At 41.5% G+C, this 13,338-nt stretch overlaps 1 protein-coding gene across 2 annotated transcripts; it reads right to left on the bottom strand.

Annotated features, from left to right (window-relative positions):
- Nucleotides 1–402: 402 nt before the first annotated feature.
- On the bottom strand, nt 403–10,707 carry CA7 (carbonic anhydrase 7). Of its 2 annotated transcripts, XM_056360774.1 has the most exons (7): nt 10,633–10,707; nt 8,436–8,633; nt 5,788–5,906; nt 4,329–4,424; nt 4,030–4,092; nt 2,448–2,603; nt 403–2,166 (listed from the first exon to the last, which is right to left on the bottom strand). In XM_056360774.1, the coding sequence occupies exons 1-7, from the start codon at nt 10,670–10,672 to the stop codon at nt 2,044–2,046; spliced, it is 795 nt and encodes a 264-aa protein (XP_056216749.1). In that variant the 5' UTR covers nt 10,673–10,707; the 3' UTR covers nt 403–2,043. The 2 variants fall into 2 exon arrangements, with proteins under 2 accessions (XP_056216749.1, XP_056216750.1); XM_056360775.1 differs by lacking the exon at nt 4,030–4,092.
- Between the last annotated feature and the right edge of the window lie 2,631 nt (nt 10,708–13,338).

The raw sequence follows: 13,338 nt of genomic DNA, 5'->3' as shown, positions 1-13,338 counted from the left end.
AAGTCATTCAAGATGCACAAACTGTATCAGCATTTGAATGAAAGGATTAAGCTGAAGGAGAAACTGTTAGTTCCAAAAGATGGGAAGAATTATGATATAGACTAAAACCAATTTTTAAACAGAGGTAGGATTTTAGAATGGGGAAAAAAAAACCAAAAACAAAAAACAAAAACCAGAATTACCTGTACTTAAATTATTCTACTATAGCATAATGGAAGTTTCTATGAAATGAAGGTAAAAAAATCAAAGCATTCCTTGATCTGAAATAGATGCATCATTTGAAGATCTTAAGCAGCATTTTTGTTAATGAAATTCCAAGAAAAACAGTGCTGTAAGTAGGGAGAGGTGAGTCTATTCAAAATAAAGGATGAAGAGACACACACTTGATTTTAAATTCTCATTTATTTGTCAAAGAAATTAAGATACATTAAATAGATTTTCTGCAATACCAGTTTGTATTACTAGTAAAGTTACATTCATAATAGGTAAAACCATTGCATTTTGTAATGATTGTTTCCTTTAGCATCTGCTGTATCAGAATCTCACATCTCAAACAACACAGAATTAGCCCTCACAACATTTCTGTGAGGTAGGTCAGGGTTACGCTCATTTTATGAGAGGAAACTGAGGAATGGATAGTTTTAGGTCAGATTACCAGAAAAACCGTAGAAAAGCTGTGTCTAGAATTCTAGTCTTCCATTCCTTGTACAGTGCTTCACATCTAGTGTCTTTCTCCCTTTCTGAAAAAGGAGAACTGCCCATAGTAGCTGTTCTTCCCACCCACCCCACCCCCAGCTTTTCTTTACATTGTACATCTTTGATTTCTCCATTTAAGCTGATGAAAATTGATAAACACCAGCAATTTCTATCTGAACTATACAGATAAAGTAGAACATTTGAACCCAGAACTAAGGTAGCTGAAAATACCCTGACTGCAGGTAGATACAGGTAATATCACCGTATTTAGTACCAGAGACACGAGCCCGAGTTTTGTCACTCAGCTGCAGAAGCAGTAATACTAGCACATGGATTTTCTAAAGCAACTTTCTTTTCAAGAGGTAAAAGGCCTCAGGACTGATGAAACCGTGTATCTGCAGGGGGTATCCCTCACAGACTGCCGTAGGGAGGGGATGATTTGTGCAGCAAAGCACACTCAGTGTAGTCAAGGTCTAGCCATGTTACATCCCTCAAACAGATATCTACTTTTTTTTAGGACAGACAACAAAGGAGGTCGTATTGCAGAGCAAATCACTTAATTGAGGTAGAATTTGAACAATTGAGAACCACAGCACACATACCTGAATTGCTATGGATGTTCTTTTCAACAAAACTGACAAGGGCATTATAGTTCTGTATGCTGCATGGGCTAAAAGAACATGTCTGAACAACACGGTGCAATAAAATGACCTGCTTTTAAACACAGCATTTACATTGCTATTTAAATTACTTATAAAATAGAATCTTAGAACAGTAACCTTAGAATATATGTCTGTAGTTTTCATACCAGTGCCTACTTGAGGCAAGAAAATAACTTTTCATGTGTACTGTGTGTATCAACAGACAGCAAGAATACAATGAAAGCAATCTTTAAATCAGACAGAGCTCAGCAAATGCCAACAAGAGATCGGTAAGGAAAAATTAAGTCCAAAGTGTCCCAAATTCTTGACTACCATTTTATCATGTATCACGTGAGACAATTAGAAGTTGTGGCCATCAGTACTAGTAGATCACTACATAATTTCCCATTTTATATTAAGTGGGATTTTGATTTTATCTTAATTTTTAGAGTTACACGCCTTGGAGAACACTCTAGTTTACTTAACTATCCCTTATGTTAAAAAGCACTAGTTAAAAAGATCCCATTTCTCAAAAGAATGAGCAATTAAAAAAATACAAAATCAGAAGATTGTCCCCCTCCAAGCAGAGTATTCATGGAAATGGCTATCATCTATCAGTTCCATGAGTGATCTGATGACCAGAGTTTCTGTTTATAGTATCTCAGATGTGGAAGCTCTTGGATCTTAGGGCCGTTATCATTTTTCTTCAGGCCTTGAAGGAAGCTTGGACTATTCGCCCCTTAAGAGGCTGAGGGGGGCGAAAATTATTCACCATTTGGATCCTCTGGTCTTCCTCACTGGTGAAGAGGAGCATGCGGAATTTCTCCAGCTGTAAATTCAGGTGAAAACTTACTGCTTAAGAGAACAATCAATACTAAAAAAGGGCCAAAAGGAAGTATTCAATACATTTTAATCTGTTAATAGAACAGGTTCAAGCAAAGATCCTAGAAATCATTAACAGAAAAATACAGAAACCTGATTATTGAAAAGGCTTATTATTATTCACAGGTTAATGGCCTTTTGACTTAGCCCCATTGCAAGTCAGAACAGTCACTGGCTGTTTATCCAGTGTTGAATCCTACAAGAACTGAAGGAGTATCAAAAGTTTACCTGTTTCTCAGAAATTCTGATGGGTTCTTTCAGCACTATCCATGTTACGCTCTCATTAAGGGGTGGTGTTGTCAAAGAACCAAGGTATGTCCAATAATCTAGACTCAAAGGCAGGAGACATTTGGGGTTGAAGTTTCTGAATTGAGCTTTTGTTCCCTGTGGGCGAAAAAAAAAACCAACTTGAAATGTATCTTTTTACTTCTAATTGTAAGTTAAAAAAACTTTGAAAGAGAAAAAAATGCTAAAATAGTATTAAAAAGTAGGGCAAAGGGAAAAGTCTTTAAAGGTTTAGCTGCCTTATAAGAACTGTTATCCAAGAGTAGCATGGCAAATGTGATGTCTGCTGCTGGCTTCCTGCACTTTGAGTTCTTGCCCCATTGCCTCTACCAAAGTTCAGTTCTTGTCACAAAAGATCTAAAAATAACGCAGGAAGTGTATTCTGTATACAGTGTTCAGTGCACGCTACAGATAATATGGAGAATTCCTTGTCTCATTGCTTGCTGTTTTCTATTCTTCCCATCTATTTCAGTAGAAAACTTAAACTATTGAAAACTTGGCCTCAAACAGTTATTGTCTGCTAGGACAAATACTGGCTTTGAAGAAACCAAGTGTTCAAGTCTAAAATTACAGGAACGTGAATCAACCGAGACCAGTAGAAACAGAAGGAGGTGCTGTCTGCGGTAGTGATTGCCTTATGGTGCAAGACTTTTCAGCCTGTAAGAGTATCTGAAAGGTACTTAGTCGCTCAGAAAACAGTCTAATTGTCTGTAAAATTGCTTACAAGGAACAGAATGAGCAGCGTATCCCCAGTGGCAAACCTGCAGACCTTCTATCACTACAACTAAGGGATAACCATTTCTTTCCTGCAAGTGGAAGAAATCACTTAGATATCGAAGTGTCATTTAGTGTGTCTGCAGCCTACATACTGCTGTGTAACTGCCTTCTTTTCCCATCTTTCACAAGCCTATACTGAGGAGTGAGAAATAAAATGCCCACTCAGGTATTAGATACGCTTTATTTTGCATATTAGTACTTGTGCATGCTCTAGAATACATTAACTTCATGTAAATCCAGAAAGGGCAACATTTGCAGTGGTCCAATGAGTCTGCACTTGAGAAAGTACAGCAGGTATCAATGTCCAGCAAAGCTCTTTGATACATCTGGTAAAAGACAACCTTGAGGCATCACTGTAAGAAGAAACTAGCTCAGGACTTCATTAAGATTGTCCCCTGACAGAGCTTTGCAGCAGAAGATGGTCAGCCAGCTTTGGTTTGTTCAAGGCTATGCTCAATGGGAAAGGGTCATGAGCCTGCAGGGTCATGGAGCTTTTGATTTTAGGTACTCTGGGCAAAGCAGAAACTCTGAATGGCCAGTGTGGTCAGCACAGCCTTGGGAGGCACCTGGAATTGGACAAGTAAGATGGACCTTGGAGGGGAAGAGGAGAATACAAGTACAGCAATGTTCTAATGACAGGAGGATTTGTAGTGGGTGATTTTCCATTTTTGTCTCAAACTTGTACATGAGCTTGTTTTTTAAAGGATATCCCAGATACAATTAAAAAGAGTTAAGCTCTTTAACTTACTTTAAATTTTACCATGTACAAAGCATCAGTCAGCCTGTTCATACTGGCAAGTTCTTTCCCAATCTAAAACAATGGAGCAGACAGGTTAAATAAGAATGACAATAATTACGACTTGAATAGCTGTTTCCTTATCTGAATCTCAACATTCCTACTGAAGTAAGTTTAACAGCAATTTGCAGTGAGTTACTGCTTCCAACAAGTCATCTGTTTTCCTTAAGCACATCTTAAATATGTGGCTTGATTCTCCAACACTTGACAGCATTTTCATCATGTAAACATGCTATTTTTATGATTCTTACCTCCAAGAAAACAGCAACTACTGCCAAGCCATCTGGAGCTGCTGCTGCTTCTCCAAATGTTGCATATTTTCTGGCATTCCAGTGAACTAAGTGGAGCTTTAAGGAAAAATAAATAAGAATTAAACAGATTAGTGATAGGAGATATGGACAAAGGTGGTTTCATGTTAACAGGCACTAACAGCCATTCATAACAGAATGTAGGTTTTGTTCTAAAGGATCTTTGGAAAGATGAGCAAATTCAGTTTTGGACCAGTCCATAAGCACGGGCAGACACCACACAGTTTTCATGTATCAGCCTGCATTGGGTTTGTGTGGCTGTGTGGAGGGCTGTGTTCGCGGGGGCACAGGGTGGCTTCTGTGGGAAGGTGCCAGCAGCTTCCCCCGTGCCCGATGGAGCCGATGCCAGCCGGCTCCCAGCCGGACCCGCTGCTGGCCAAGGCCGAGCCCGGCAGCGACGCTGGCAGCGCCTCTGGGATAACGGGTTTCAAAAGGGGGAAAGTTCCTGCGCAAGAGCAGCTGCAGGGGGAGAGGGGAGGGAGCCCGTGGGAGAGCAACAGCCCTGCAGCCCCCCAGGCCAGGGCAGGAGGGGGCGGGGGGGGCTCCAGGCGCCGGAGCCCGTGGGGAAGCCCCCGGCGAGGCAGGCTGTGCCCCCAGCCCCGGGGGGTAACGGGGAGCAGACCCCCACCCGCAGCCCCTGGGACCCCAGGCCGGGGCAGGGGCAGCGTGTGAGGGGCAGGAGCGGCAGCGACAGCGTGTGCGGGACTGACCCCAGCCCCGTTCCCCGTCCCCCTGCCCCGCTGCGGGGAGGAGGGAGAGACATCGGGAGCCAAGCTGAGCCTGGGGAGGGGGGGAGGGGAGGGGGGAAGCTGTTCTTAACACTCGGGTTAGTTCTCGTTACCCTGATCCCGTTTGATTGGTAACAAATTCAGCTGATCTCCCCGAGTCGAGTCCGTTCTGCCCGTGCCGCTGTGTGGCGAGTGATCTCCCTGCCCTTGCCTCCACCCATGGGCTTTTTGGCACATTTTGTCTCCCCTGTCCAGTTGAAGAGCAGGGTGACAGAGCAGCTTTGGTGAGCAGCTGGCCCCCACCAGGCTCAGCCCACCGCACAGCCTTAATTTGAAACAAATTGGGCATTAACCCACGACCTAACTTCCCTAGCAGCATCCCATGCAGCACTATGCTCCAGCACGCGCTGGATGCTATGCTACTGCAGTATTTGGGATAGACTGTGCTGTGAAAGGCCTGAGCCTTGTCCGAGCTCTGCAGAACTTCCTCGGGAGCCCCCAGATGAAGCCATTTCTAAACTGTGGATGGCACCAGCTCATTAAAGTCTGTGCTGACCTAACCATGGTGGGTAAGCAATCAGAATCCTTACTGGCATCCAGTCCCCGCTGCAGATGAGGTCATTTGTCAACATCATTTGCATGAATTAATCCCACCAGTAAAAACACGTCATTACCTCACAGGGAAAAGATTTGCCATCAACTGTATGCTCTGATCCCTCGCTGTGCTTAGTCCCCCAGTGAAAGTGAAACTGCTTTAGGCGGAATGGATTCTCAAAGGGACCACCGCTGATAGCTAGGCAAGGGGAAAAAAAGAAATAAATAAGAAGAAAAGAGGGAAAAGCTTAAGCGTTCCAGCTTTTTAGCTTCCTGTTAGTAAAACTAACCGCTGTTGGCCCAACAGTGAAGAAAAGCCAGCAGCCTCTCCCAGTTGCCAACGTGAAAGAGATGCATCATCCAAACATTTAGAAGGGTTGGATTTCTTCATGAGAAGCACCTGAATTCATGTAAAAATATAAGTTAAAAACATTGAGTGGCTACTTGTACAGAATTTTGTAGCTTTTTTGAAGGAGAATTTGACATATGAAGATGTGGTAGCCATTGTTAGAGTTATACTTTTCCTATTAAACACAATAAATCCATGTTGAATATTAAAAAATATCACAATTTGAAACTTGTGTACCTAAAATACTTTTGACAGTGCTACTTGAGATTTTGTGAGAAAGAATGTAGATACCTTCAACATCAGGTAGACACTACAGCTAAGTATTTCCTCTTTAGTGTATCTCTACTTCCAGTGGAGGTTATCTATATTCTGTTTCCTCCAAATACCTGATCCTATAAAAAAGGTAATATAATAGCTTGTACTTTACATGACACCATTCAGAATCTGAAATCACCTTATAAAGGTGAGGAAATGCTACAGAGAACTTCATACATCATTTAGAAATAACACCTAAGAACAGATGAATGTTTAAGATGCCACCTATAAAAGATACTTTATCAACACCACCAGTAATTCTTCTGTACTTTTATATGGCACTAAATCAAATAAATTCTGCTCAGACATGAAAACCTGATAAAATTCTTATAGTAAGAGAATTAAAATTACATTTAGTATCTGTAAAGCACTTATCCTCTGTGTAGTCCGTAACATTTTATTTAAGAGAATTAAAGCTGGGACTGACAGTGCTACCACAGATGGCCTTTACACAGGAAACTTGCCATGCCAAAGCAAAGGTTTTAGTATTAATTAAGAATATAACTATCTCCTAGTATGTTCTTCTGAACTTAGCAATGGAATGCAACACCTGTCTCAAATATTATTTCAAGAAATCTAGCTATCGTGGGCTACTGTCAAAATTCTGTTATGCCATTTATGCAGAGCTGTGAGTCACTAGCTCTGTTTCAACACAACTAAAGACACTTTAAACCATGTTTTCCACTGCTAGCAGTCATCTTCCTTGAAAGTGTTATTAAAACAAGGCATGTGCTTTGTGTAGAAAGGTGATAGATCTCCATTCCTGCAAGTGCTCTGAGCCCATCTCTCTCAATACAGAGTAATAGATGATGATCTTAAACTTCTGAAGCTGAATAAAAGTTCACTGTTACATAGATACAGTTCAGCTTAGAATTGTGCAGAAGTAGTTAGCAAGTTAAGAAAATACCTGCAGGTATATTTTACAAATATTCTTTGTAGGGTGGCATGCTTAATGGATCTGTGTAGTAAGATTTTGGAAAATACATATCCAGCCTTCTTTTCAAATCTGGTTAAGATGCTTGAAAACCTGAACTGTTCAGTTGGGCAGTTTTAAATTCATTCCAGAAGAGAAATTGTAAAATGAAATGGCTAGAATTTTAGCCCCCAGCCCTTATTTCAAAGGGTTACCAGCACAGACAAGTCACTTCACAGAACAAGTAACTTGTTTTGACTACCTAGGACAGATATCCTGTTTAGCTAGAATCAATAAACACACATAAACGGAAGATGAAATCATCTGATAGCTTTGAAAATTGTTCAGAGGGGGTTTTTAAATGCACTCTTTCCATTTATCAGTTACTTTACCATATCTATTTGAATGTTCTGACCCTACACCCCAGACATAGAAGCATAGAAGTAGAATTAACAGAAGTAATCAATCACTTAAAGCATTAGTATTCTTTGCCAAGGACTAAGAGGCAAGAAAAATAAACAGCTGCAGATAGTCCAACATCCACAAGCTGCTACCAACTCAGAACTAGCTGAAAATTCTATAATTTCGGAAAAAACTGAACCGCTATGAGGCAGGGAGGAGAGAAGAAAATGATGCAAGGTAACAGTGACTGCTCCAGGTACAACTTGGTGTAGTGACTATGATTATGACGATTATGCTGTATGACCTAATCTCCGCTAATCCTCTTCTCTTCCCTACCCCTGTGGATGGAAACTGGGCAGTGAGCCAGACAGAACTGGCATAGTGTGTTAGCATCTTTGATTTGGATGATCATGGAAACGGGCAGTAAGGAGCGTACATACCTCCTCTGCAGGCTGGATGTGGTCTAGAAGTGCTGGAGAGATGCATGGATGCCCTGTCTAGCAAACTGACAATCCCAATTGAAAAGGGAAGCACTGCAAGCAAACTTCTGATTGTCCCCGATGCAAAGGCTTTTCCTAACAGAGAAACACTGTCCTGCTGTGCAGCGCTGCCACGCTAGAGACTCTACTGAAGACAGGAAACGCGAGGCTCAATTATGCATCATATAGTGTACAGCATGTACTTAATTGTTTCCCCTCACTAAGTCACAAAATGGTATTCTGAGTTAGTTGGCTGTGTGTTAGTCTCACCTGCCTTGTCATCAGTATCTTCAAACTCAACCATAACTGAATGGCCGTTGTTGGAGATGCTGAGAGACGTACATGAGTCATAGGAGATAATAAGTGGCTTCAGCTTAGGGTCATAAACTGCTTTTGCAGGAACTATGTCAATAGGTGATTGGCGGTTCCCTTGGGCAACAGGATAAGATTTGTGCCACTCTGAAGGTCCTTCAAAAAGAAAGAAAGGAAAGCACCATTATTTTCTTCCTACTATACCCAAAATAATCATTACAGGTTTTCATGAGGCTTGGAGTAAAGCTTGCTGAGCAGGAGTGGCTTGAAATATTTGGTATCTGAGAAGTTCATTTAAATTCTATGCTGGTGTGTTTTTATTAGCACAGACAGGCTGCAACAAGATGGGGGGGGGATTCAAATGTCTTGTACGAAACACTGAGGGAAGCACAGCACATCAACAGACTGCTGTATCCGCAGTTACTTGTGCCACTGATTTTCTGCAGAGTTTGAAATTACATTGCAAAGGTATCTGAAGACCTTCCAAGGTGGGTGCAGTGTGAACATACTTGCATGCACACATACACTCCCCCAAAGAAACAGCATTTAATTCTTCCTGGGGAAGATGGTGTAAAAGCTCCAGTGATTCAAATTAGATGCAGATGACTCAATCTCTTAGATACTGACTATGCAGTTATTTTTAAAACCATTTTATGATTGCAGTAAATCTTTGAGGCAGCTTCATTCTTCACTTATGCCCATTATGGTATCTCTACCCTGAGCAAAGGGTACAGTGCAGTAATTAACATTTTTGGACTTCCTGACCTCAACGGAGTGGGGAGAAAGGCCAATTTAATAGCACAGCTCTCTGCTGCCAGAGTTGGAACATTGTCATGCTGCTTGAGATAACAAAACCTTATCTGCATCAAAGAATTACTTATTCTTATGACTTCTTTTTCTACTTTGGTATGGTGGTGCAAGAAGCAATTAAATTCTTCTACTGCTTACGTTGATGAATTATTAACAGTAACAATTTTACTTTAAGATTCCCAACAAGCACATTTCTAATTGTAGCATTCTCACATACTTTGACAAATGGAAACTTTGTTAATCAAGCACAGGTATTTACCCTCCTTGAGTTTATGTAACAAAACAGTCATCTATTATACTCTTTCCTTTGGAATTTTCTGAAAAGCTAAGCTTATAAAAGAATATCTTCTCTCAGCCTGCCTATAAAGCAGATTTAGGATGTAAATGCTGTTACACAAGCTTAGGCAATATAATTTGTCTTACAAGCTCTGTAAGAGTATACATGGCTTTGTTACTACTACCTATATGCCCAAATGCGTCACTATCTGCTAGCACTAGCCAGCTTCACTTAGCATTCAAGTTGCTGTTAATGGAGCGACTGGCTCCTGAAGGTTACGCAAAATACTTGTTGGACACTCAGGAGCTAAAATAACTGCTGTCAAAAGAGAGAGGCTCCTGAAAGTTATGCAAAAGACAGTCTTATTGGGCAAGACAAGTCACTCATCCAGCCTTCCCTGTAAAGGATACAGGTACTATAGAACACTGTTGTAGGAATCTTTCAGTAGCTTCACATATCCTCTCGCTCTGTGACACACATTCTTGGAGGTGGGAAGCCAAGGAGGATGACTAAATTAAAAACTGTCAAATCACAAAGCATAAGTTGTTCTGTAAGAGGTCTCTGATACTGATCTGTACAATTTATTGATGTTCTAGAAATATGCAGCATATAACTTATTTTATTCACTTCTATGGAAGCCTAGATATCACATTTCAACTGCTACACAGGATCAGAAGATGTATTACTGCTCTGCTAAATCTTTGCTTTAAAGAATTGCTTCTGGCGAGACAGACACAGTTAATCCTTTTCGTAACAGCTTTTTGGAAGAGGACCCATCTGTATTATCTGCAGCCTGAAAAAAACCCTCTCAGTACTGCTTCCCTCAGTCCAGGAACATTGATTGCGACAACGAAAGGCAGCAGCCGTAAGTTTGTGCATCTTTTGGTGCCACTTTCTGGGTGCTATTTATTATCAGTAAAGTAATTAATTACCTGCTATATATATATATATATTTGATGCTTGCAGACATCAAAACGCAGGCAGCTCTGCAGGGCTCAGACAACAGTTCTAGAAAGAAAATGAGTGGGGGAAGACAGAGAGATGCAGCACGGAAATGCTATAACCTACCGTCATCCTGCCCATATCCCCAACTGTGGTGGCCAGTCATTATAGGGGAGCTGCACCCTGCTTTGCTCTCAGCTCTTTGATCAGGGCACTGCTGCTTACCTGCATTTATAATGGCTCACCGTGGGATCGGGTCAGCCCCTTAAAGATACAGAGCAACCAAAGCAATTCCCGCAGGACAGGGAACGCACCCGCGCTCCTCCTGCTCCCAGCTTTGCTGCTGCTGCTGCTCACTGATTGCTAATTCAGCACAGGAGAAGGAAAATGTAAAACTGAGAAAACTGAAGTCCCAGGACTTAGACAGGAACCAGGACTGTCCAGGTGGCATGTGGATCAAATTTAGGAAAAAGTAGTTTTCTTTGCCATTCTGCATCACAAGGAAGCAAGAGCTGTAACCTGCTCTGAGCACCAGGGCACAGTGATGTGTGCAGATTGCAGCGGGAACTGCCCTTCTGGCTTCTGTGTGCTGCAGGGAGAAACATCGCTGCCTCTTCTCTTAAACACTCCCTCCAGCTGCAAAAAATGAATATTTCGACCTCATTTGTAATTCAGACTTCAGAATCAGTGCTTTGATGAGATGGAGAACATTCTCACCTCAGAAAAAAATGACCTGTGCTACTTTTAAACAAGGTAAAAGTCACATCAATTAAGGATAAATTAGTAATCAGATATTTTTTCTTTTTAACTCTAAAGAAACTTTTTAAAAAGGCAAGAATAAAAGTGTGGTGATATTAGGGAACAGAACACAGCAGACTCTAGAGAAAGGAGCAGGTCTGTGAAGCTTCAGTTACCCACTATGATCCAGTAGTTGCCTGCACCCTGCTAAACCCATGAAGGGGCTACAACGAGATACCCTGTCTGCAGCTGTAAAATGCCTTAAGATATCTTTGTGGCAAGAAATATAGCTCCTTGGTAGTAATTTTGTTAGATCTGAGGAAGTGCTCTCTGTCAAGACTACATTTTATAAACATATTGATTTTTGTGAAGTCAATAGCACACAGAAATAGGGATTCGGCTATTATGCAATCAAGAAAATGGAAGAAAAAAAATCAATGAAAGCATTTTATGCAACTTTTCTGTTGTGGTACTGCCTTGTAAGAATTTATTTCCTTTTCCAGGAGGTTTCCACAGGAGTCAGCTATAAAACCTTTGGGATTCACTGATACAAGCTAAATCACTCAATAAGGGAAGAGACTGCTGTAAAGGTGCCCACAGAACAGCTCTGCAATGACTTACTCAGGTCAACTTCTCAATTTATTTCTGTTAAACTACTGTGAACTACTCAGGTGCCTGCACAGGCGTGACACGGGCACAGGCACTGGCACTGTGGGTATGTCTGGGGCAGTCAGCACACACAGGTCCTCGTGGTGACCCCAACACTGGCAGGAGGACAGCAGCACTGCCATCGGGTTACAGTACTTTGCTGTTTAGTAGGACAAAGGAGCTGCAAGAGGTGGTGATGCTTTGGTTCTTATTCTTGCATGCCTCTGTGCTGTGTTTGTAGGCAGGGAAGCCAGATGCGAAGAGAGTCAGTCAGATGCAAATAGTCAGAAAAGCTGTTCTAGACCGTGGGGAAAAGTACCAAAAAATGCCAACTTCCCAGTGAAAAGAAGAAATGGAAGAGGAGCTGCGTATGTTAAAAAAGCAGACTATAGACTGGGGGAAACTGTCTGCAAGACAGAAAGTACTGAGCAACTATTTTCAAGAGAAACTTGAAAACTGAGCCTCAGATCTTGCTGGCAGGGCACAGTGCCATTGAAGTGGCCCGACGCCTACAGGCATTTGACACCGTTCACCACTTCAGCTTTTATCTTCTCACGTTCAAAAACACATAGATGTCTGCATAGGTGGACTGCAAAGGCAGGGCACAGGGAGAACTCCCAGGCAACAAAAAACGTGCTGAGGACATGGCAGGAAAAGGGAGAATGACAGTAGCTGAGAGGAAGGGAAAAAATATCTTGAATAAGATGTTACCTATAAAGGATAGCCAGTGTGTATGTGACAGTTTAATGTGCTCCCCCATCCAAGCAGCCTTCTTTCTTTTTGAGGAAAATACTCAGTTTTCCTTAAAGCTAGGATACCACCGCTGCTTGTACAAATACCACATTATTCTGTAACTCTGATGCTTCTTGATACTGGCTGCCTCTAAGAATGGATTTTCACTGATTTTGTCCTCAAATTGTCATTTATTACTACAAAAGTTGCAGTAATAATCTAATTCTCCTCACAATTTTACTAGCTTGAATGGAGGATAATTACATCACACTCATGAACTTTTATGGAAATGAGAAAAACAGAGTGGTAGGTGCTTAAAGGATGGATTTCTCCAATGCTGAGGCTGAGCTAAAAGTGATGTATTCATGATTTCCAGAAATTCTCACAGGCTTTGACTACATCTCAAAAGTGTCTACTTAGCAGTGAATCAGAGGAAGGCACAACCCCATCAACTACAGTGAAATGTTTCAAGCTACCTTAAAGAATAATTCTGTCTTCCCCAGCTTTCATACTCAGAGTTTTATTCCCCTCTGACAGCAATGATGAGTGAACAGAGCAGCAGCCTAGGACACATACATGGGTTCTCCTGGCCCGTCACCGTGCTGTGATACTGAACTAACAACAAACACTTCAGTTTTCCCATTCCTGTATATGGAGTAATCTTCTTTATAGTTTAATTTGAGCTCCCTTTACTAAAATTGCTATATGGGAACT

Source organism: Falco biarmicus, chromosome 15, assembly GCF_023638135.1.
Source record: "Falco biarmicus isolate bFalBia1 chromosome 15, bFalBia1.pri, whole genome shotgun sequence".
Taxonomy (NCBI): domain Eukaryota; kingdom Metazoa; phylum Chordata; class Aves; order Falconiformes; family Falconidae; genus Falco; species Falco biarmicus.
The sequence above is the reverse complement of the archived record's forward strand: the minus strand, read 5'-3'. Positions and strand labels throughout refer to the sequence as shown.

Coding starts and splice junctions, on each gene's coding strand:
- CA7 (XM_056360774.1), bottom strand. CDS start 10,672: ATGACTGGCCACCACAGTTGGGGATATGGGCAGGATGACG. Junction 4,425..5,787: donor GCAAATCTTTTCCCTGTGAG/GTAATGACGTGT, acceptor TTTTCCTTAAAG/CTCCACTTAGTTCACTGGAA. Junction 2,604..4,029: donor TGTACATGGTAAAATTTAAA/GTAAGTTAAAGA, acceptor TTTCGCCCACAG/GGAACAAAAGCTCAATTCAG.